This window comes from Megalobrama amblycephala, linkage group LG12 (genome assembly GCF_018812025.1).
Source record: "Megalobrama amblycephala isolate DHTTF-2021 linkage group LG12, ASM1881202v1, whole genome shotgun sequence".
NCBI lineage: Eukaryota > Metazoa > Chordata > Actinopteri > Cypriniformes > Xenocyprididae > Megalobrama > Megalobrama amblycephala.
Genome location: NC_063055.1, coordinates 15544696 through 15569707, shown reverse-complemented (window position 1 = coordinate 15569707; position 25012 = coordinate 15544696). Strand labels below are relative to the sequence as shown.

General features: G+C 41.3%; 1 protein-coding gene across 2 annotated transcripts; it reads left to right on the top strand.

Moving 5' to 3' along the window:
• The first annotated feature begins 1260 nt into the window (after positions 1 to 1260).
• Positions 1261 to 24666, top strand: LOC125280379 (class I histocompatibility antigen, Gogo-C*0101/C*0102 alpha chain-like). Of its 2 annotated transcripts, XM_048210886.1 has the most exons (7): positions 13969 to 14521; positions 22701 to 22958; positions 23047 to 23322; positions 23501 to 23791; positions 24029 to 24154; positions 24285 to 24329; positions 24427 to 24666. In XM_048210886.1, exons 1-7 carry the CDS (start codon positions 14473 to 14475, stop codon positions 24447 to 24449), a joined length of 1068 nt encoding a protein of 355 aa, XP_048066843.1. In that variant the 5' UTR covers positions 13969 to 14472; the 3' UTR covers positions 24450 to 24666. The 2 variants fall into 2 exon arrangements, with proteins under 2 accessions (XP_048066845.1, XP_048066843.1); XM_048210888.1 differs by lacking the exons at positions 13969 to 14521; positions 22701 to 22958; positions 23047 to 23322; positions 23501 to 23791; positions 24029 to 24154 and adding exons at positions 1261 to 1456; positions 1545 to 1820; positions 2008 to 2298; positions 2535 to 2660.
• Positions 24667 to 25012: the final 346 nt, after the last annotated feature.

The following is a 25012-nucleotide window of genomic DNA, read 5'->3' as shown; positions in this document are numbered from 1 at the left end:
TGATAGGTGGCCTGAAGGTGGATAGTACTTTTTATTTTATTTTATTTATTAAAAAAAAGAAAAGAAAAAAAGTTGTTGATGGTAACAAATGGTTTTGAGTGTTTGTACCTATATAAACCTAAAAAGGTCAGCACCTCCATGCACAAGCAAGAAGGTGTCAAGTGGATTAGTCAAGTGTAGGCTACCTTACCTAATTAGGATGTTTACCTAACAATTGTTTACAGTAGGATGGCAATTTATCATTTATAGGTATTTCATTGTAATTTATTATTTATAGTTTTAATACAACAACTAAGATGTTTTACAAAATGTCTTCTTTTAAAAGTTTGGAGGGTGAGTAAATGTAAACAGAATTGAGGCCTACATGTTTGGGTGACCTATCCCTTTAATGTTGCAGTTTTTTTTTTTTTATTTTGTCTGTGAATGTTGGACAGTTTTTCTGATTTTGAATAGCTTTTCTGTGACATACAGAAAAGAAGAAATACTGAGTTTGGAAGTTATGCCAAGGCATACGAGGCAACTCGTAACCCGTGTTTTTCCAACCTTCTACCCGTGAAAGTGCATTGGAACGGCAGTCAAACCTGTGAATTCCCACCCGTAAACTCGTACTAGATCGATGTACTCCCATAGACTGTAAAAAAATATGGACGTAGTGTCCGTGATGTCACCCGTAGAGTTCTGAACAAAGCCACTGGAAGGCAAGCCTGCAACCTTTAGCCAAAAAAGCATAACGGCTAATGCTAACGCTCCGCCCCCCGCGGTATGCAGGGAATGAGACAGGAGGCTGTTTTTTGAATGGAAGTCAATGGATGAGAGGCTTCACTATGCTGATTAAACAGCTTTTGTGGGGAAATAGCTAATCATTTAATTAATGGACAGCCTGTTTGCCAATCTTCAGAATGTTTTACACTAAACAAAACTTTCGTTGGAACTATATGTAGATTTTAGCTTGATAAAAATTTATTTTTCTAAGAGAAGGCAGACTAGGGAATGTTGCGACTGATGTCATTGCGCTTTCTCCAATGGTAAGAGCAGCGCCGCCGCTCCCACCACGCGCATCACGCACTGTGCGTAGGGCACCAAGTGCTGAGGGGGCGCCAAAAATAGCCTAATGAAATTTTTTTTTTAATGCCGGTATTATTTCATTAGCCTATAGAAATATTAGGCACATTTTAGCCATGTATATGTAACAAAAAAGGGGGAACAAGAAAGATCCTGAAAGAAAGTGAACCTAGACTAGAAGTAACATTTCCTGAGTTCAGTGTTGTGGTGATGTTGGATGATCTGGAAATAATGTATTATGATTCAACCACATGGAAAGTTGTACATCTCACTAACAGTGATTCAAAATACTTTGATGAAGAGCAAAGTGATGCTGGTGTTGTATTTCAACGCATGTATAATGACATGAAAACTCGTGATGTTTATGTTAAGGAACACCTAAATCAGACAGATGGTGAGAACTATAGCCTGCATATCACTATTAGACAGTAAGAATCATCAGTGAGGACTAATTAAACTTTTTTTTCCCCCTTCATTTGAAGGTGTACATGTTTATCAGAGACTTGCTGGATGTGAACTGTTGAATAATGATAAACCAGGTCCAATTCATTTCTGGGAAGCTTTTGATAGTCAAAATGTGGAGGAGTTCACATATGACCTGGAAAAAAACAATATCCAGATGAAAAAGCCATGGATTCTGTGGGACCAAGTGAAACAGCTTCATGTAAACTTTTTAAATGAAAATGTTTATCATCCTATTTGCATTAAAATTTTGCGAAGGTACCTGAATATGGAAAAGAACAATGTGATGAGAAAAGGTGAGAGAATCAACCTGATTAACTTCAGTATAAAGATAAAATGACGTATAATCAACAAATATGACACAAACAGCTGTGCTGACAGAAAATACATGTGCCTCTGATTGTTTTATGAAACATGAGAACCATAAATAAATAACTGATGCAACAGTTTAACAACAGTAACTTTTCTCATCCTTCTCTGTAGTGAAACCCAGAGTCAGACTCATGAAGAAGACACTCCCAGACTCTCAAGGGCTTCGGATCAGCTGTCTGGCCACTGGTTTTTACCCCCGTCACATTAACCTGACTCTGTTCAGAGATGATCAGCCTGTGGATGATGATCAGATCACAGGAGGAGAGATTCTTCCCAATGGAGACAGAACTTACCAGATGAGGAAGAGTTTGGTGATCAGCGCAGAAGAACTACATGAAAGACACAAATACAACTGTACAATGAAGCACCTCAATCTGGACAACAAACTGGACATTACATTTGGTATTGACAAACTGACAATCAAATGAACAAACAAAACTGAACAACAAATTAGACATTAGATTCATGATACTTTATTTTCGTTCTGTAAATTACAATAAAATTTAGTATATCAAGCCTTAGAAAAATCAACAGTACTATTAGAATGAATAACAAAAATGTTTTACTAACTTTAACTTTCTTTTCCAGTTGTTTATCTCACTGTAATATTTTAAATTATTATTTTTAATTCATTTCAGATGTGGATGAATCTGACCCAGGATCCTTCAGTCTGTCTGTAGTTATCAGTGTGCTGGTGTTAATGTGTGTGGCTGTTCTCATCATAACTGCTCTCATTATATGGAGGAAGAAGAGATGTTCTGCTGGTAAATGTTTTGTAAACTAAATTAGGAAAAGAAACCAAACATCAGTTCCTTTAGAGACACTTTTAAATTTCATCCCAATGCAGTTTCATGTTTCTAGTGTTCTTTGTTTAACTGTGCCATTGTTATTCAGGACGAGGCTCTGAGTTGTCAAAGAGTGATTACTCCCTAACTCCATGTAAGTACTCTATGTTTAATGAAGTAATATGAATTCACCAATATGTTCATTTTGAGGTTAATATTGGACATGACAACCATTTTTTTCTTTATTTCAGCATCCACGGAAGATGAATCATGAGTTTAAACAGGCCTATATTAAATTGAAACTAAAAATTAAAATGCCTTAGCATTTGCTCAGAGATACCATCAGGTTTTGTTGTGATAATGACCATCAATTGATATTTGATTATAACGACAAAGTGTAATATAGTTACACTACAATAACAGATAGTGTACAGTATATGCAACATAGAAATTAAAACAGCAATGCATTATTTGTTGTTACAAAACAAGTTTTCTATACAGTATGTTGTTCCATTCTACTGTCTGTATATTTAAACATGTAACCTGTAAATAACTCTACCTGCTTTAAATGTTTTGAGAATCTTTCCTTTTATCACTGATAATGTTGAAAACTAAAGTGATGGTAACTGATGCAAAAACTTGAGAAAATGAGATCCAGGCAGTTCAGCAATGATTATGTCAGAGATTAAATTTGAATAAAAATAACAAATTTATTAATTAAAAAATTATAGAGACAAACAAATTCATTAAGTAATTAATAGTTAATAATAAAATTTAGAGTACTGTAAAATCCAGAGTATTGTATCTAATAGATGAAGATCAGAATATACAGAAAGAAGGAACAAAATTAAGACATTTGCAGAACGAGAAGAGAAAAAGCAGAAGAGCAAAGAAAAGCGAAGGAAAAATCAAAGGAGAAAGCCAAACTATCAACGACTCAGTCCGTTTTATACCATAAGCATAGGGAAATTTACATCCCACTCAAACTAATGTTTTGTTCTAATGAGAAAAGGTCAAATGGATTTACAGTACCCATTATGTCATAGACTGGTCAAGTGCCAAAAATAGATATAGGGGTTGTTTTGACATTTTGACATTGTTATTACATGTCAGCAGAAATAGAAACAGACATATTTTGATATATATAAAAAAAAAGTACATCAAGTTCAAATGAGCGACTAATTCCGAAAACATCACTTCTGCAGTACTTGGCAGGCGTCCAATATCTAACCACAAATGTGTCAACGTGACCTGTCACACTGGAACACTTTGAAGAACAAGTGAATATAGCAAGCATACATAATCTTAAATATAAAATAATAATAACCATAAGGGTACAATAAAAAGTAAATACTTGAAAATATGATGAGAATTAATATAGAGAGTAGGAGTGCATGAATATATGAAATCAGAAGTAATATTGATAAATCATAAGCCATAAATGATTAACATAAGATATGAATAAAATTGATGAATAATAATATTGACCATTTTGGATCCACCAGTAACTTTCGTTATCTAAATGTTCCCGTTAAATCTTATGTTTTCCTATCACTTCTAAGAAAGACTTTTACCTTTAAAGAATAAGAGGTTAAAGAATAACAACTTTAATAGAGTCAGATTTATTATATTGGAGTCAGATAAGGACTACAATAAGTGACTGCGAAGGACACAAGCTTCTTCCAGGGTTGGTGACAATTTTTTTTTTTTTACATAAACCCTGCCCCCGAGAACACGCAACACAGGAGTGAGGCCATGTTGGGCTGCTTTAGAGAAGAGGAAGAGTTGTTGTAGTAGAGTGTTGTTACCATGCTGTCATTTTATGCTGGACTGCTTCACAAACAAGGGTCAATTCAACGCTTGATTTGCACAAAAGTTTAACATGCTAGTTGATGAGATGATTCAACTCCTCAGTAACTATAAATTTATCCATCAGTGTCCGACTCCGTTTTGAACAATGTAAGGCTGAACACCATTACTGACAATCGTCATTTTGGCTGTGTGAGATTCTCCAGCTTTGTTGTTGTTGAGCAACCGAAGCTAGGGATGTCCCGATCACGTTTTTTTGCCCTCGAGTCCGAGTCCGAGTCATTTGATTTTGAGTATCTACCGATACCGAGTCCCGATCCGATACTTCTATAATACATGAAAAAGAATAAAGAAGAGCGAAAAAACAGATCCAGGATACAGGAACAGTGCTTTTCGGTTTTTCAGGTATCTAACAGTCGTTTTCACGTACAGAAAATGGATAAAGTAATCAAATATAAAATATCACTGCATATTATCTTTACTGTATAAAATAAATAAAGATTAATCATTATTGAAGTTACAAAAACTATTTAGTCAAGAGCAGTGAGTGATTTCTTTGTTATTTGTTGTTTGATTTAACATTAAAAACAGGCAGCAGGAATAGTTTTTTTCCCTATAAGACATGCACGATCCAGTACATATACTGTTACACATGCGCTGTCTTTCTCGACTAATATACGTTCACTTAAGACAAAACCGACTATGTTTGCTAGGATACTCGCTAAGACGGGCATGTTGACATAATTTTTGTATGAATTTGTCCGCTGAAACGCAAGACTTGAAAGAGAACTCAGTATTTGTGCGCTGACTGAAATAAGCGTGTGCGCGCTTCAGATGAGCGCACACAAATCTTCTCACAGCGCGCAAGCTCTCTTTCGCGTCTTGTTCTTGAAGGTTTAAAACAGCAAGGCTTAAATGAGTTCGTTTAAACACAGATAGCAACGTGTGCTGTTCAGGTCTAACCTGCGCTTGCGCTATCAACGGCGATGATGGCGTAAATGACTGGACATTAGAGCAGACGGCACTCGCAGTTAACAGTTTACAAAGAGTGACTCTTTTGTCTGCGCTTTCTGATTATCGTTGTTGTAACGTTTTGCGCATCCATCGACTGAAACATACATTATTTGAACTCTGTCTGTCTGTTTTCCACGTTGCTATTTTAAACAAACCATATTAACCAATAGATGCGTCGTCATTCGAGATGGACCGCGGTGCAAGTGCGTACCGAACCAGTAAGTGTAGAACCGTACGGTTCGATTTTTTACTGAGAACCGTTGCACCCCTAATACATATATATCCGAGTTCTGATCGGGAGGTAACGTCCGATTCCGATCGAGTCTGAAACCACGTGATCGGGCCCGATTTCCGATCACGTGATCGGATCTGGACATCCCTAACCGAAGCACAAGCTGTTAAAGCTCCTCCCTCTTTCAGAAAGGGGGTCGGGAGCAGCAGCTCATTTGTATTTAAAGGGACACACACAAAAAGCTATAATAAATGATCTGTGGGTTATTTTGAGCTGAAACTTCACAGACACATTCTGGGGACACCAGAGACTTCTATTACATCTCATGAAAAGGAGCATAATAGGTCCCCATTAAAATCCTAGAGAATGTAACATTAGGTAGGTAACACAATTGTTTCTGAAAGGCTATGTGCATGTTCTCTGTTGCAGTGGTTCTCAAGGCCCCGTTGTCTAAGACAATATCAAAGATCCTTCCTCTGGTTCTGATGAAATGACAAAGCTGCTTATTTTCAGCTTTTAACTTTTTATTAAATTGTGTTTAGTGATCGTGCAGCCCATTTTGGTATTTTGCTGAGGCCCTCTGGTGGTCCTGGACCTCTGGTTGAGAACGATTGCAATATAAACTTATACAGACTGCTGACTCTATAATTTCTTGTGACAGTGTAGAAAGATTCAGAAAAGAGACATCACTCAGACTTTATACATTAGCAAAATTATACATTCATATAATTATTTGCTTGATAAATCCTATTAACAGATATAGTCAGTTCAGTGAATATGTTGTCTCTTGAACTGTTTTAACTGTTTAAGCCATTATAGATTTATATGGTTGAATAAAATGCATTAGAATAATCTACTTAGTGTCTGTTATGTTATGTTATGAAAGTTTTTCCTTTCAGTGTCATGGGAGATTGTGTCCTACATAAACACCTGAGACTCCTAGTGCTATTGACACAGCTTAGGACTCAAAGTTCCCAAAGTTTTCACTTTCCCGTTGAGACAAAGCACATCTAGCATGTAAAAGTTAATTATTAAAAAAAAAGGGCTAACAAAGACCTTTGTCTGGTAAATGAGAAGAAGTACATGAAAATAATAATAAAACAGATGAATGGCAAAGGGAGCTGACTGCAAAGGAGCAGAACAATCATGTGGATACACTCAAGCTGTCATCACTTTGTCATTAATCAAAGCACTTATTTTTCAAGTTTTTGACTACTCTGGGTTTGGGCCAAAATACAGATTCTGAGCCCTCTCCTCGGACAGCACGCCAAATACGCATACTACTATGCATACTATTTACTATCTGATTATTTGTAAGTGTGAACTCGTGAATTAAGATATTTTTTGATGAAATCCGAGAGGTTTTTTTATCCCCCATATAAATCAACATAAATACCACATCCAAGTTCCATTAACCCTTTCGCACGTAAGTTTCAAAAATTCTGTCTGACCCCCCAGCGTGAGTTTTTTAAGGCGACCGTTATTTAGAACTTATCACTTTATGGTTTCCATGGTGACACGTCATTGCTTGTTACGTGACACAACGCAGCACTGTATGAATGATGATCTGCTTTCATTTAATTTTTCCTTTTTTATTCAAAATATTCACAAATTTGTTAACTATAGCATGAAATATCTAATATTCCGATTGCCAAATATGTGCAAGTGGATGTGTTTTGCTGTTTAAACACCTTTATAACGATCGTGTTAGTTGAGCACGACTTCCACCATTAACTGCACAACACAGTCAGGCTTGCCACCGATTGCAACATTATGCATAGTGTCTGGTCACCAGCCTCATGCTGTGGATGTCTCATGTCTAGGTTTGAACTCTGCTAGGCAAAAGTGCCGTCGCCTATCCATGCACCTGGGGTGCTGAATGGCTGCTGTTGATGCAGTCTGGAGACAAGCGCAACATGAATGCTGGCAGTGAGTGTATGGTTAATCCAGGATGCATGCGAGACCACTGTCATTTACTCTGTGATGTGTTTGCAGTAGCCCATACTTGTGCAACTTGCTCTATAGCCGCTATGCTGCTGAGCATATGAGGTATCCGTTGCATGAAGTACTTTTGGCTGAGGTCAATGGCTTGACTTGCAGCCTAACCTTTATTTGTGTGTGTTCATCTCTGTCTTAGTCCCAGTCCCTGTAGCCATCTTGTGATCCATCCATCTGAAGCTCTCTTGCCCTCAGCCTGGTGTCGTCCACCTGCCAGGCATTGCTACTCTCCATCTGCAACTTGAGACGTTTCCAGATCCGAGATCGAGCTACTGCTCTCTGTATTCCATCTTCAGTGACTATTTGTTTTGTTGTCAGTACCAGCTGCGAGTGGCTTTTTGTGACGGCACTTGGCAGACTGTTTTTTATTTACCTTTTTCCTGGACTGTGGAATAAACTCTGATAACTTGCTCTTTCGCCTCTGGGTCTTCTGCTTCATAACAGAATCATCTGACCACAATGGACCCGGCGAATTTGGCATCCGTTTGTTCCTCCGTCAGGTGGCAGGGAATTTTGTTGGGCAGACATGAGCAAGAGCTCTCCGTAGCCAGACACGCAGTGGAGAGTCTTGCTGCCCAGTTGATGGACTTGAATCACCGTTTCCAGTTTTTCTGCCACAAGCAATCTGATCCTCCCTCTCCCAGCGCCGCCTCTGAACCCAGAGTTAACAACCCGCCGTGCCCGTGATGTGCCATCCGAACCACCTCCTGCTGCTGAGACTTCGTTCAAAGCTGCACTGTTTCCTGAACCCGTGCAGGTGGCGGGAGTTCAGACTGCTCCTGCCGAATGCCAGCTCTGTGTTTTGCACAGGCCATGCACTTACTGCGGCCGTTCAGGCCAGTTAAAAGAAAGCGCTTGTCAGTAGACCGGGGAGTACTGTCGAGCGTTACTTCACACTCCCCTCCTGCAAGGACTGTCACCACTCTTCCTGTCACCCTTCGCTGGACTGGTTCTGATGCTTCTTGTTTAACCTTCATCGATTCAGGATCGGAGGGTAACTTCATGGATAAGGATCGGGCCCAGGAGAAGAACATGACTGTTCGCAAGCTTGAGGTTCCTAGCCCTGTGATTGCGCTTGATGGCAGCGAGCTGTCAGGAATTCGTTACGTCACCGTTCCGGTGACTCTCACTGTCTCTGGCAATCATCAAGACACTATTTCTTTTTCAATTTTACATTTTTCTGTTGCCCCTGTTGTTTTGGGTCATCCTTGGCTCGTTCAACATAATCCTCAGATTAACTGGGCCGAGGGAACCATTCTGTCATGGAAATTATCATGTCATGTTCAATGTCTTGTGTCTGCTGTTCCTGCCATTTCCTCTGTTTCTGTTTTTCAGGAGGAGCCTGGTGATTTGTCTGGAGTGCCGGAGGAATACCACGATCTGCGAGCTGCGTTCAGTCGTTCCTGGGTTGCTTCCCTTTCACCTCACCACCCGTACGACTGTAGCATCGACTTACTTCCTGGTACTACCCCCCTCGCGGTCGGTTGTATTCCTTATCTACCCCTGAATGCAAAGCCCTTGAGAAATAACTCATAGAGAGTCTCGCAGCCGGTATTGTTCCGTCTTCCTTGCCCACTGGTGCAGGATTCTTCTTTGTGAAAAAGAGGGACGGGTTCTTGCGTCCCTGTATAGACTATCGAGGGCTTAATGACATAACAGTCAATAACCGTTATCCCTTGCCTCTTATGTCATCAGCTTTTGAGATCTTACAGGGAACTAAAGTTTTCACGAAGCTTGACCTCCACAACGCCTATCATTTAATTTGTATTAACACTCTGGAGTCTGAGGTATCGCTGCTGGATACGTTTTTTTTCTTACCAGTGTGAAAGAGACTCAAAATACTCTGTAAATGTTGAACATACAATTAAGAGTTATACACCATTTTAACCTGTGGAATATCTTCTTTTATTTGTGTACACTCAGAGTAAAAACAAAATGTTGTGCTTTTTGCAAAATAAAGAAAACCAACATGATGCATGATCTGTCGTCTCCCTCTGAAGAAAGTCCAATCTGATAGTTCTCAGAAAATAAACTGTAACTTGGTGAATACTAATCACAAAAAAATTACTTATGTCTAAAGAAACGTTGAAATGTCAGGTTTTAAATCGTGCAAGTCAAATCGAAAACAAAAAATCTCTGTTTATGTAATCTGTATGAAAAGAGACACATGTCAGACGCCCGTGATTCAGCTCATTATCTGCTAATGCGGCCATGCCCACGGAGCGAGCGCTATTCACATGCAAATTCTGAGGCAATACATGTATACATTGTCTGAATCTTGTATTTATTATCTTCATTTATCTTCAAAAGTGTTTATCTGTATGTTAAAACCATGGTTAGCGATCTCTGAAAGCCCTTTGTTAGTTCCTGGAATATCACAAGGCCTGTTCTTCTTTAGGAGGCATTTGTGGACTAAAGGTGCACAGAGCACCCTCCAGCTGCAAGTATGAATTGAAAACACAGTATCCAGTGCTCACAGTGATGACAATAAATATAGAATAAATATTACTTCTCTGTATAGAAAATTGACATAAACATATGAGAATCCATCAATATTTCTCCAAATGTGCATGCTTTTAAGCATATTAAGAAATTACAGTCAATATAAGATTTTAAGAGTAAAACAGAGGTCAAAATGTTAAGCTTGAGTCTTAGATCTTTTTAATGATGTATAGTTTGTCAACTGCACATTAACATTTAGGCTATATACCTTATTTTCCAGAGAAACATGCGCGCGGCCATCTTTAGAATATTGTCTTTGAACTTCTTTTTGTGCGGTAGCCCTATATATTTCTATGGCATCGCTGTTGAAGAATAATTCGCTGGTGAAGTGGATTTACCTGTTGTAGAGTTAATGAAAGGTATCATGAGCATTGTTATGTTTAAAGCAGATGTCTTAACAAATGTCAGTAGACCAGGAAGATTTTAAAATGAGCAGTTCATGCATAAATACATAAGATCGCTGTGGAAATACAAGACGGAAGTCAAAAGACAACGAGCGCAGCGCTGAAAAGGGACGGGGCTACATAAGGTCTATATAATATAACAAATATAGTAGCCTATATGAAATGCCATAGAGGTAGGAATGTTCTGATGCTTTGCATCACAGAAATACATTATATTTTAAAGTATATTAAAATAGAAAACCATTATTTGGTTAGAGACTTGAGACGTCTTTTAAAAACATTAGTAATGCATCCAATCTTTTGACTGGTACTGTAATTTAACATAGGCCTATACAAAATTTTCTTCACATGATGTGCAATAATACATGCATGAGATCACAAAAATCATGTTTTTTTTTTTGTCAAGAGTGGACATTAATCCTGTTATCAGCATGATCACAGAGGGTTTTCTCACAGCCTACCTGACTGAAAGAGCTCATTAATATTCTTCTCAGGGCCCCAAAAATCCTCAGACCCCAGATGGTTAAGGAGGGAGACAAATGGAAGACAGCGTTTAATACCCCATTAGGGCACTTTGAATATCAGGTTCTTCCGTTTGGCCTTGTCAATGCACTGTCCGTTTTTCAAGCATTGGTGAATGACGTCTTGAGAGACATGCTTAATATTTTTGTTTTTGTCTACCTGTACGACATTTTAATTTTTTCTCCCTCTCTCCAGTTGCACGTCTAGCACGTCCGTCGCATTCTGCAGCACCTCTTAGAGAACCACCTCTTTGTAAAGGCTGAGAAATGTGCCTTTCACGTCCAGTCAGTAACGTTCCTTGGCTCGGTAGTTTCAGCTAACGGCATTAGCATGGATCCTGCCAAGGTTTGTGGAATTATCGAATGGCCTGTTCCTGACTCCCGTACGGCACTCCAGCGATTTTTGGGGTTTGCTAATTTTTATCGTAGCTTCATTTCAAATTTTAGTCACATTGGCACCCCTTTGACTGCTCTCACCTCGTCTAAGACTCGTTTCATGTGGACCGAATCCGCACAGTCTGCGTTTGATAGACTCAAGGAGCTGTTTATTACAGCTCCCATACTGATTACCCCAGATTCAAAGAGACAATTAATCATCGAAATCGATGCCTCTGATGTGGCTGTAGGGGCTGTGCTGTCTCAGTGCTCGCCAATCGATGAGAAGGTCCATCCGTGTGCTTATTTTTCTCACCATCTCTCACCGGCCAAGCGTAACTATGATATTGGCAATCACAAGCTTCTTGCTGTTCGGTTGGCTCTAGGCGAATGGCGCCACTGGTTGGAGGGTTCCGCTGTTCCATTCATAGTATGGACAGATCACTGGAACCTTGAAGATATTCGCACAGCCAAGCGATTAAACGCTCGCCAGGCTCGCTGGGCACTTTTCTTTGGACGTTTCGACTTTACCATTTCTTTTCGGCCCGGCATAAAGAACACTAAGCCTGACGCTCTCTCTCGCCAGTTTGGTACCTCGGAGAGCGCCTCCACCACTGAGACTATTTTACCTGACGGTTGTGTGGTTGGGGGCGTAGTCTAGGGAATAGAGAAGCATGTAAAGGCGGCATTATCTAATGTGTCTGTCCCTCCACAATATCCCAGGGACTTGTTGTTTGTTCCCAGGTCTATCCGTCCAGCTGTTCTCCACTGGGGGCATTCGTCGAAATTAGTAGTTCATCCTGGAGTTAGAGGCACTCTCGCGGCCATTAGCCAATGTGATGTGCACCGATTCGTGGCCTCTTGTGCTATTTGACCAAGTCAAGTAGTTCTCCTCCCGTGGGACTACTTAGATTCATTCTGACTATTGTTGACCGTTTTTCAACGGTCTTCGTTCCACTCTGTAAACTTCCCTTTGCTAAGGAGACAGCCCAGATAGTCATAGAACTCCTATCAGATATTGTTTCTGACAAGGGGCCTCAATTTGCATCGCAGTTTTGGAGGAAGTTTTGTCGTCAAGTTGGCGCTTAGGCCAGCTTGTCGTCAGGGTTCCATCCTCAAACTAACGGCCAAGCTGAAGGCACTAACCAAATTCTGGGTCGTATGCTCCGCACTTTAGCTTTTCATAATCCCTCATCATGGAGCGAACAATTGCCGTGTGTTGAATACGCCCATAATTCGCTTCCCTCGTCAGCCACCGGGGTTATCACCTTTCCAGGCTTGTCTTGGGTACCAACCTCCTCTGTTCTCCTTGCTTGACAGTTGTCAATGCAGGTAAGTTAATTTAATGCTTTCCTTTTCACCTTATTTTGCAACGTAGAAGTATTTTATGTGAATGTGTGAGATTCATTAGCCTTGAAGAACAACAGTGCATTAAATGGTAAAACTATTTGTGCTACAAAGCAATCTATAATTATGACAAGAGACAGAGGCCTCCGTTCCTTCGGTCCAAGCATTTATACGACGCTGCCAGCATACCTGGAGAACCGTTAGAGCCGCGTTATGCCAGAATAGGGAGCGCACACACCGTTCCGCTAATCGCCATCGTGTCAAAGCACTCAGATACTTTTGTGGTCAAAAAGTGTGGCTTTTCACTCCGGATTACCCCTGCAGTGTGACTTTCGTAAATTAGCGCCACGCTTCATCTTTCCCTTTCCCATAGTCAAGATTCTTAGTCCTGCAGCCTTCAAACTCAAGCTCCCTCCCAACTTGCAATGCGTCCACCCTGTGTTCCACCTATCTTGTATCAAACCAGTTATTTGCACATGTGCGCGCCCGACCCACCCATTGTCCTGTTCTTGTCGAAGATTCTCCTGTCCAGGGTCAGGAGACTGCTGGACGTGCGCTGTCGGGGGCGTGGTCATCAGTATTTAGTCGATTGGGAGGGCTACGGTCCTGAGGAGAGGAGCTGGATTCCAGCCCGGGACGTCCTGGACTGCTCGCTCATTGAGGACTTCCTTCGCTCTCGCCAGTCCTCTTCCTCGGGAGCGCCAGGGGGTGCTCCTCGGGGGAGGGGTACTGTCATGAGCCGGGTTTGATTCTCCTTTTTTTTTTTTACCTCTCCCTTCATTGCCTATTGGACTCAGCTGTTTGTCATTACTATTGGCATTCGTGCTGATTGTTGTAACACCTGTTGCTCCTTTTCCCTGATTTCCTCTATTTCCCCTTGCTGTTTTTTACGTTTCTTTGTCAGATGATTAATTACCAGTTACTGCCGTTATCTCTCTGCTCGTCTACAGATATCCGTAACCTTTATTTGTGTGTGTTCGTCTCTGTCTTAAGATTTTATAAGATTTTATAAAGCTTTGGTAGATTTGAGGAAGGAGGGGATAACCCTATAGCTCCACCTTCGGTGACGCAGTGTCGAGAGACTGACTCAAAAGGGAACTCTTGTGATTTCATTAAAATATTTTTGTGGCTTTTGGAACCCCGTTATTTTGTTATAGTGTATAATTTGCTAATTTGCACATAGTCCGTAATCTCTAGGAGAAAGTGAGTGATTTTTTAAAAATGTTTTTTATTATTATTATTATGCTTGTGAACAGTAGGAGATGACATCAATGACATACAACTTTGTATACAATACACAATATGTATTCAAGAATATATAAAAATATCATCAGAACAAATAGGAAATTAAAAGCAAAACGTTAATGATTGATAAGAAATATAATAAGAAAAGCTAGTAAAAAACACATGAGGGTAAGATATTCATTTATTGTGGCGTCGACGGCACATTGGACCCGCCATAAGTGCATAAAACACACCCCATAGAAGACTGATTCTGCATCGACTTGTGATCGTGTTATGTAGGGTTACGCATGTACATGCGCTTATTTTGTTTTTACAGACATCACCTGGATTCATTAATTTAGAGAATGCTCAAGCTTGCGTATCTGTTGTCATGCTTGACAGTTGTCAATGCAGGTAAGTTAATTTAATGCTTTCCTTTTCGCCTTATTTTGCAACGTAGAAGTATTTTATGTGAATGTGTGAGATTCATTAGCCTTGAAGAACAACAGTGCATTAAATGGTAAAACTATTTGTGCTACAAAGCAATCTATAATTATGACAATACATATATGGTAAGAAATACCAGTTTGCAATATCAAACAGCAAAACAAGCTTTTTTGTACAGCTAAAAATAACTGTAAGTGGATTTACAAATGGCCGCGCTCGCTCTAGTGATAATGTGACCTGAAGGTGGACACTACTTTTTATTTTATAAAAAAAACAAAAAAAACAAAAAACAAAACAAACAAAAAAAAAAAACGTTGTCGATGGTAACAAATGGTTTTGAGTGTTTGATGTTTACCTAACAGTTGTTTACAGTAGGATGGAAATTTATCATTTATAGGTATTTCATTGTAATTTTATTATTTATAGTTTTAAAACAACAACCACTCATATGTTTTACAAAATGTCTTCTTTTACAGGTTTGGAGGGTGAGTAAATGTAAATAGAATTTAGAAGTTTGGGTGACCTATCCCTTTAATGTTGCAATTTTTTATATTTTGTTTTTGAATGTTTGATCATTTTTGTGATTTTGAAAAGCTTTTCTGTGACATACAGAAAAGGAGAAATACTGAGTTTGAAAGTTAGAGGAAGAGCAGCTCAGGTTTACAATAATAATAATAATAATAATAATAATAATAATAATTTGTCTGTCCGGTAAACAATTGTAAATACGTGTGAAATATCTTTCCGTGTTTTTTATACTAATTATAAACTTGCACAAAGGTTGCATGCTGCTTTTTTAAAAATATCGTTAACAGTGTTTTAGTATCATGGTTTTATTATAAAATAATAAAAGGCTCAGGCCTGGAATTAACTGGTCTCTGCTTCAACATTGCCTATTAATACTGTTTAAAATTCTTTCACCCTTTATCAGCATGGTTGAAAATGCTGCAACAACCATCCAAATCTTTTATCTCAATCTCTTGATTCATTCTGCCTCTTTTTGTTTCTCTGTTTTACTGTTCAGCATCAAGTACATGATTCAGTACACGGTTCTTAACAGATGAACCTTACTTCTCATATATTTTAAAGGGGTGGTTCAGTGGTTTTCTTCCAGGCTTGATTGTGTTTTTGGGGCACAGTTTAACATGTCTTAATGCTTCATTTTTTTGAAAACACTGTATTTTTCATATATTTTACCTTTATTCTACACCTCTGTTTCCACTGTCATATGAACGGCTCGTTTGACTTCCTGGTTCAATGAAGCCGCTCCCTACAAAATACTGTGGCAATGACACCGTTTATTCTTTGTTATAAATGTGTTTTACTTTATTCACCTGCTGTTGGGAGGAGGTGTTCAGGGAAAAAAAGAGTTAGGAAGGAGGGGCTAACACAGCGCACAGGGAGAAAAAGAAGAGGGGAGTGGAACGTTAGTCAAGCGGGAAAAAAACATTAGTCAAGCTCTCCTGCGTTTTATTATTTTTGGGGAAGTAAAAAAAAAAAAAGTATTTTTAGTTTGTAAACGTTCAGAAAATAAACCACAGCCCGTTGGGTGCTTTCAAACTGGAATCTCATCTCCTGTCTGTTTATCATCACGAGGGAGAGCGAGCCGTAATGGAGAGAGCTGCGCTGATCAGCGCGCTAGCGCCCACTAATCCTTTTCTGCCACTGTTGTTGAACGAATATGATCAAGAATGTTCCCTTAAAACTAGACAAAAGTCCCCTACACCCTGTTTTAGTATGTCTCGTGCTTTTGGTGAACATATTTGCATCGCGAGCACTCAGAAGGTCACAGAACTGGAAGTCAGCGGAGATGAAAATATCCAGTCTGTAGCGCGGATCGCTGATGGAAACCCCGATGGAAACGCCGATGGAAACGCTGGTAAACAGAGACGCTGTACATGGGTTAAGACAGATGAAACATTTTCTTTTTTCAAGTTAAAGTTATAATCATCCACAAACAAGTAATAAGCACATTAAAGAGGGACTGTTTAGCAAGCTGAACAGCCCAGATGGCAGTTAAGCTAACCCATTGGGTTTATCAGAAAAGGATAATAAACCTTATCCAGTCGCCCCCTCTTACCACGCTCAATGGCCAACTACATTGCCATACGACCCCCCTACCAAATGAGCTGTGTTCACAAGCACTCTGATTTGTCAATGATGAGTAATATGAAACATACAATGGAAACACAACCAGAGATGGCCATGTATCCAACCGCTTCAGCTGCCTCTCACCGCTGGCTCCTGGAGTCCCCAGCCAAAGAACCCATACCCACTTGCTGTTCCTTTTCAAACCTCCCAGCGCAGTCCGTCACATTCATGCCTGAATGGGGGTCTAACAAAAACTGTAGCTCTCTGAAATTGGGGCATTATGATGGTCATTCTTCTTATGAAACGTTCCGGAAGAAGTTTGAGCTGGTCGCCGAGGCTAATGGCTGGGACGAAACTGAGAAAGTGGGCCAGCTCGCAGCTGCTTTAGATGGCGATGCGCAACAGGTGCTGCTAGATGTCCAAGGAAGTCAGATGTATAGTGTTCATGCGCTGCACCAGGCTTTGTCTCGCCGCTTTGGGGACATTACCCCCCCGATGGCCTTACGGCAGCAGTTTCAGGAGCGTGCCCGTCGACCAAAAGAGCCCCTGGGTGTGTTTATGGCTGACCTGTGACACTTAGCCCATCGCAGCTACCCGACATTCAGTGAAAGCGTGAGGGATATGCTGGTTCTGGACACATTCGTACGGGGATTGACCCCAGATCGGTTACGGCAGCAAGTACGAATAGCTCAGCCATCTAACCTTGATGAAGCCCTTGACCTAGCTCAGGTTATAGAGGGGATATTTGATGAACGGCCCAGTGGAGCGCTAAGCAACAATAATGTTGGCCGTACCAGGGTTTTTGCTGCTTACTCCGGGGAGCAGTCTCCATCGCAAAGTGTTAAGGCAAATGCCTCCCAGAGGGAGCTTGTGGTTTGTTGGCGCTGTGGAAAAACAGGTCATTTGTGCCGGGAATGTGCAACCCTGGACATGGCCGTGGCCACACCTCCTTCGGGAAATGGACAGGGGCCAGAGTAGAGGGAGGTGCTCTCGGCCCATCAGCCATTCCAGAACCTCCCAGTGGATCACCTGTTGATTTGGTTAGTCCAGTAGAGTGCTGCCGAATAGAAGCTAAAGTGGATGGACAACCGGTGCGTGCTTTGTTGGATACTGGTTCTACAGTCACCATTATTCATCCTAAATTCTTGACAAAAAGGGTCCTTGAGACTGCTCGATTTCCCCTGGTGACTGTCATGGGTGAGAAGGCAACGTTGATGGGCCATTGTGAGGCCGAAATCGTGGTGGAGGGGCACAGCACAGTGATGTGGGTCTGGGCCACTGAGAATCCGGAATGTTGTCTTTTGGGTATTGACTTCCTACACCAGGCAGCTGCGGTTTTAGACTTGAGGGCAGCGACCCTAACGCTAGCTGGAAAGTGTTCAGTACCCATTTACTTTAATTCTATGTGGCCGGATCCTCAGTCTCGTTACCTAGGCCATCCAAATCCTAGCTCACAAGCCCAGGGAGACCACGGTCCAAGCTCTTCCACTTTGTCACCAACATTACAGTCTGTAGAGACACCATTTTCTGGCTCTGCGATTGGGCTTTCCACTGTCTCACCGCCTGCTGTCTTTAATAGTGAGAACTGCAGTCATGGTGGGAAGAACCCAGATTCAGTGTAAGCAGCAAAATCTGTCTGGGAGAGAAGTAGTGAGGGTTTGGAGGAACTCCAGAAGCAGAAATTGTGGCAAGTGATGGAACGCCATTATAACATCTTTGCCGCCTCAGCCAGTGATGTTGGGCAGACGAAGTTGGTACAGCATTTTATAAACACTGGGGATGCACCACCCATCCGGCAACGGGCACGTCGGTTACCTCCGTCGAGGCAGTTGGTTGCAGATCACTGCCTGGAAGAGATGAAGGCTTCAGGAATTATAGAACCATCAGAAAGCCCGTGGGCCTCACCAGTTGTATTAGTCCCTAAAAAGAATGGTGACTGGCGTTTCTGCGTTGACTTCAGACGCCTAAATGAGGTGACTATCAAGGACTCTTACCCACTTCCTCAGGTTGATGAGTCACTGGACCGGATTGCTGGGTCCAGGTGGTTTTCTTCGCTAGATCTGCGTAGCGGGTATTGGCAGGTCTCCCTCAGTGTTGATGCAAGACCAAAGACTGCCTTCACGACAGTGACAGGCCTCTGGCAATTCAAGACCATGCCCTTTGGTCTGTGCAACGCTCCGGCAACCTTTGAGCGGCTGATGGAGCGGGTGCTCCAGGGAATTCCAAGGGAGGCATGCCTGGTCTATTTGGATGACATTTTAGTCCATGGAAAAGACTTTGAATCAGCCCTGAGTGCCCTCGACCTCGTCATGACCAGGATAGCTCAGGCTGGTCTGAAATTGCATCCGGAGAAGTGCCAGCTGATGCAGAAAGCCGTGAACTTCTTGGGCCACTATGTGAGTGCTGCAGGGGTGGCTACTGATGATCAGAATACGTCAGCTGTTCGCGAATGGCCAGTCCCATGCAACCTTAGGCAGTTGCGGTCTTTGCTAGGACTAGCATCATATTATCGGAAATTCGTCCCTGGGTTCGCAACTGTTGCCGCTCCCCTCCATGAATTAACAAAGAAATCACAACGGTTCCAGTGGGGGCAAGAACAGCAGCAGGCTTTTGAAAGCCTGAAGGAGGCTTTATGTCATGCTCCAGTCTTGGCCGCCCCAGACCCTAGTTTACCATTCATCCGGGACACAGACGCCAGCAATGTTGGTCTGGGTGCAGTTCTCTCCCATGAGGGGGAAAGGGGAGAGAGGGTCATTGCCTACTACAGTCGAGCCTTCAACAGGGCAGAACAGAATTACTGTGTGACCCGACGTGAACTTTTAGCCATGGTGGAGGCAGTCCGCCATTTCAAGCATCACCTCTGCGGTCTTAATTTTGTGATCCGAACAGATCATGCTTCTCTACGTTGGCTGTTGTCTTTCCGAGAGCCAGAGGGACAGGTGGCACGATGGATAGAACGCCTACAGGAGTTTCAATTCACCATTCAGCATCGCAAGAGAGGGAGTCACCAGAATGCGGACGGTTTGTCAAGGCGCACATGTATGGCATCATGCCCACAATGTCAGCGACTGGTTGGATATGTGATGCAGGGACCGGCTGATGAGACCCCAGAGATGGGGAAGGAGGCATCTTGTTGTGCAGTGCTGCCTGATTCAAGTGTAGCATGGGCCATTGAACAGCGCAAGGACCCCGAGCTCCAGGTAGTCATCGATTGGGTGGAAGCTGGAAGGAGGCCTGCGTGGGAAGAGGTCATGGCTTTTGGACCAGTGGTGAGGGGGCTGTGGTCCATGCGGGATGGCCTGACATTGAATTCGGGAGTGTTACAGAGAGGATTGGCCTGTGACTGGCATAACCAAGTGGCAGACAGTAGTGCCGAAGTCCTGTCACCGCCTGGTTCTGGAAGCAATGCATGGACAGCCGGGGGTAGGACATTTTGGAGTCAACAAAACATTAAAAAGAGTTCGGCAAGAGTTCTATTGGCATACCTGTCGTAGGGATGTGGAGTCCTACTGTCGCCGGTGTGATGTCTGCACTGCTAAAAAAGGGCCAACCGGCCAGTCTCATCCCCCGTTACAACAACGCCTGGTAGGCTGTCCCATGGATCGCGTGGCTGTGGATGTACTAGGACCGTTTCCACAGACCCCTAGAGGAAATCGGTTTGTGGTGGTCGCCATGGACTACTTTACAAAATGGCCAGAGGCCTATGCTGTTCCTAACCAGGAGGCAGTGACGGTGGTGGATGTCCTCCTGGAAGGTATGTTTGCTCACTTTGGGGTTCCCACTGAAGTGCATACGGATCAGGGGAGGAACTCCATCTTCCTTGTTGATGGGTCAACCTCCAGATGCACCAAGAGCCCCACCTGGTTTGGAGTATGCACATCAGCTACAAGACCGGCTGCAGTCAGCCCATGAGTTTGCTCGTCGTCAGGCTTTGCAGGCGGGAGTTCGCCAAAAACGCGCATATGACCATCATTGTACGGGATGTGATTTTAATGCTGGAGAGCTGGTATGGGTCTATAGTCCGAAAAGGCAGAAGGGACGTTCACCTAAACTGGATTGTGCCTGGGTAGGACCCTGTCATGTAGTGAAGAAGCTTGGAGAGTCTGTTTACCGCGTTCGGAAGAGGCCTGGGGGACAGGCAGTGGTTTTACATCGGGACAGGATGGCTCCATACCTGGGAGAACAGCAACCATTGAGGAGCAGAGGACAACGGCAGACCACTGGGGCGTCCCAACCTGCAGACAGAGGAGCTGAACATGCAGCACCAGACAAGGGATCTGGGGTTTGTCTGGGTCAGTCTGCATTGGGCGCACCTGAAGATTGCAAAATGAGCCCTGATCATCGTTTGACTGGTGAAAGACATTGCAATGGCGCCTGTCGTACCAGCCAGGATGTGGAGTTCTGGCAGACTAACCCCGTGAGGCTTGGACTACCTGTCAGTGGCCCGCAGCAGACCACAAGAGAGAAGATTGGATCACGGCTTCGTCCTAGGGAGGCACTTCGTGTACCCCAGCGTTTTGTGGATTTCACCTTTCCTCGGGGGCGAGGAAATTCGAGGAGGGGGCAGTGTGGCGATGACACTGTTTATTCTTTGTTATAAATGTGTTTTACTTTATTCACCTGCTGTTGGGAGGAGGTGTTCAGGGAAAAAAAGAGTTAGGAGGGAGGGGCTAACACAGCGCGCAGGGAGAAAAAGAAGAGGGGAGTGGAACGTTAGTCAAGCTCTTCTTCTGCGTTTGATTATTTTTGGGGAAGTAAAACACCTCCCGATTTAGTTTGTAAACGTTCAGGAAATAAACCAAAGCCCGTTGGGTGCTTTCAAACTGGAATCTCGTCTCCTGTCTGTTTATTCTGGGACAGTGCAAAATGTCACAATACGTAATGTGCTCAGATTGGTTAGCTGGCCCAGTGTATTGTGATTCGCTTAAGCGTATTGAAACACCACACCCCTTACCATTAGTTGCTTCAGTGGAAATTTAAATAATGGCGTCTATATTGCTGTATCAAATTGAGACAGAATCAGACCCAGATGAAGAGGGTAAAGCAGAGCCTCTGCAATCGTGGCTTTTAAGGGACGTTTATAAATGGTATTTTCAATGTTGTATTTGTGTCAAAGTGTTTAGATATGCTGTCACTGCTGTTTGTTAGCTTTCAATATATACAGTTTTATCCTGATTAAAGCTTTACGGTAGCCGAATACATGACTGAGTAGTAGCATTTTTCTAAAGATAATGTTTAATTTATAGCATGAACAACTGTTTGTCTATGAACATAGAAGTTTGTTGGTGTTTGTAGAATTTAGCTAACTGGCTAGCGAAGCAAAAACGAGTTGGTCTTTGTTTATGTCCTTGATGCAACCAAAAATAGCAACAGAACTATAAGTTTAAAAGACATGTATAAACAATAAAACTTACTTACAGTTTGAAGCCAATAAACAGCAGTTTCTGCTTTTAAAGTGGGAACTGCTTCTTCTTTCAGTAATAGCCTTTGTGCAAATCCAACATTGAACTCGTGTAGATTCTGGAAGCTGTCTTCCGCGCCGCATCCAGACAATATCACTGATTATTATAATGGGTTCTATTATCTTTTGATGTGTCGCACCACTCGCGTCCGGTGTACACAACTCTTCCACTTTCATTATGCTGCACCACATGGCCTCGCCCACTTTGTTGCGTGTTTCCAGGGGCGTGTTTAGCAGGGTTTCTGATGTCACCAACCCGGGAAGAAGCTTGTTGTAGTCCAAACCGGTCGTTTTTGTAGGCATTAAAATGCCATAACTTTAAAAGACAATATCACTGTTTGCATTGAACTTTTAGAGCTGTAACTTTGCAGATACTGTTTATGCTCAAGCAGCAACATTACACACTAACTAAAATTAAAAAAGTGAAATCGCAATGAACCACCCCTTTAATGTGGATGACAACTTGAAATATGCAATATTTATCATAATGTATATTCAGTTATAATGCCAGAGGAAGATAAGCCTGGAATGTATAGTCATATGTTATGGCCTAATTTGACACTGAACTATTTTCTCGTCCTTGTGTATCCACAGGTTCTCACTCACTGATGGTTTTGGCAACATATATAGCTGGACAGACACCATTTCCTGAGTTCAGTGCTGTGGTGATGTTGGATGATTTGCAAATAATGTATTATGACTCAAACACATGGAAAGTTGTCCATCGCACTAACAGTGATTCAAAATACTATGATGAAGAGCAAAGTGATGCTGGTGTTGTATTTCAAGACATGTATAATGGCTTGAAAACACGTGATTTTTATGTTAAGAAACACCTAAATCACACAGATGGTGAGAACTATAGCCAGCATATCACTATTAGACAGTAAGAATCATCAGTGAGGACTAATAAAACATTATTTTTTTCCTTCATTTGAAGGTGTACATATTTATCAGAGAATTACTGGATGTGAACTGTTGAATAATGATAAACCAGGTCCAATTCATTTGTGGGATGCTTTTGATAGTCAAAATATGGAGGAGTTCACATATGACCTGGAAAAAAACGTGATCCAGGTGAAAAAGCCATGGATGCCGTGGGACCAAGTGAAATGGCTTCATTTGAACTTTTTAAATGAAAATGTTTATCATCCTATTTGCATTAAAGTTTTGCGGAGGTACCTGAATATGGAAAAGAACAATGTGATGAGAAAAGGTGAGAGAATCAACCTGAACTTCAGTATTAAAATAAAAAGAAGCATAATCAACAATATGACCCAAACAGCTGACAGAAAATACATGTGCCTCTGACTGTTTTATGAAACTTGAGAACCATAAATAAATAACTGATGCAATAGTTTAACAACAGGAAGTCTTCTCGTCCTTCTCTGTAGTGAAACCCAGAGTCAGACTCATGAAGAAGACACTCACAGACTCTCAAGGGCTTCAGATCAGCTGTCTGGCCACTGGTTTTTACCCCCGTCACATTAACCTGACTCTGTTCAGAGATGATCAGCCTGTGGATGATGATCAGATCACAGGAGGAGAGATTCTGCCCAACGGAGACAGAACTTACCAGATGAGGAAGAGTTTGGTGATCAGCACAGAAGAACAACGTGAAGGACACAAATACAACTGTACAATGAAGCACCTCAATCTGGACAACAAATTGGACATTAGATTTGGTAAAGAAAAACTAACACACATCTATCAAACAAAACTGAACAACAAATTAGACATTAGATTGATGATACTTTATTTTTGTTCTATAAAATACAATACAATTTTGTATATCAAGCAAATCAACAGTACTATTACAATATTAGAATGAACAACAAAAATGTTTTACTAACTTTATTTTCCAGTTGTTTTTCTCACTGTTGTTGATAATATTTTAAATTATTATTTTTAATTCATTTCAGATGTGGATGAATTTGACCCAGGATCCTTCAGTCTGTCTGTAGTTATCAGTGTGCTGGTGTTAATGTGTGTGGCTGTTCTCATCATAATTGCACTCATTATATGGAGGAAAAAGAGATGTTCGGCTGGTAAATGTTTTGTAAACTCAATTAGGAAAAGAAACCAAACATCAGTTCTTTTAGAGACTCTTTTAAAGTTCATCCCAATGCAGTTTCATGTTTCTAGTGTTCTTTGTTTAACTGTGCCATTGTTATTCAGGACGAGGCTCTGAGACGTCAAAGAGTGATTACTCCCTTACTCCATGTAAGTACTCTATGTTTAATGAAGTAATATGAATTCACCAATATGTTCATTTTGAGGTTAATATTGGACATGACAACCATTTTTTTCTTTATTTCAGCATCCACGCAAGATGAATCATGAGTCAAAACAGGCCTATATTAAATTGAAATTTGATTAAAATGACAAAGGAATGTAATATAGTTACACTACAATAACAGATAGTGTACAGTATATGCAACATAGAAATTAAAACAGCAGTGCATTATTTGTTGTTACAACTAAGTTTTCTATGCAGTATGTTGTTCCATTCTACTGTCTGTATATTTAAATATGTAACATGTAAATAACTCTACCTGCTTTAAATGTTTTGAGAATCTTTCCTTTTATCACTGATAATGTTGAAAACTAAAGTGATGGTAACTGATGCAAAAACTTGAGAAAATGAGATCCAGGCAGTTCAGCAATGATTATGTCAGAGGTTAAATTTGAATAAGAAATAACAAATTTATTAATTAAAAAATTATAGAGACAAACAAATTCATTAAGTAATTAATAGTTAATAATAAAATTTAGAGTACTGTAAAATCCAGAGTATTGTATCTAATAGATGAAGATCAGAATATACAGAAAGAAGGAACAAAATTAAGACATTTGCAGAACGAGAAGAGAAAAAGCAGAAGAGCAAAGAAAAGCGAAGGAAAAAG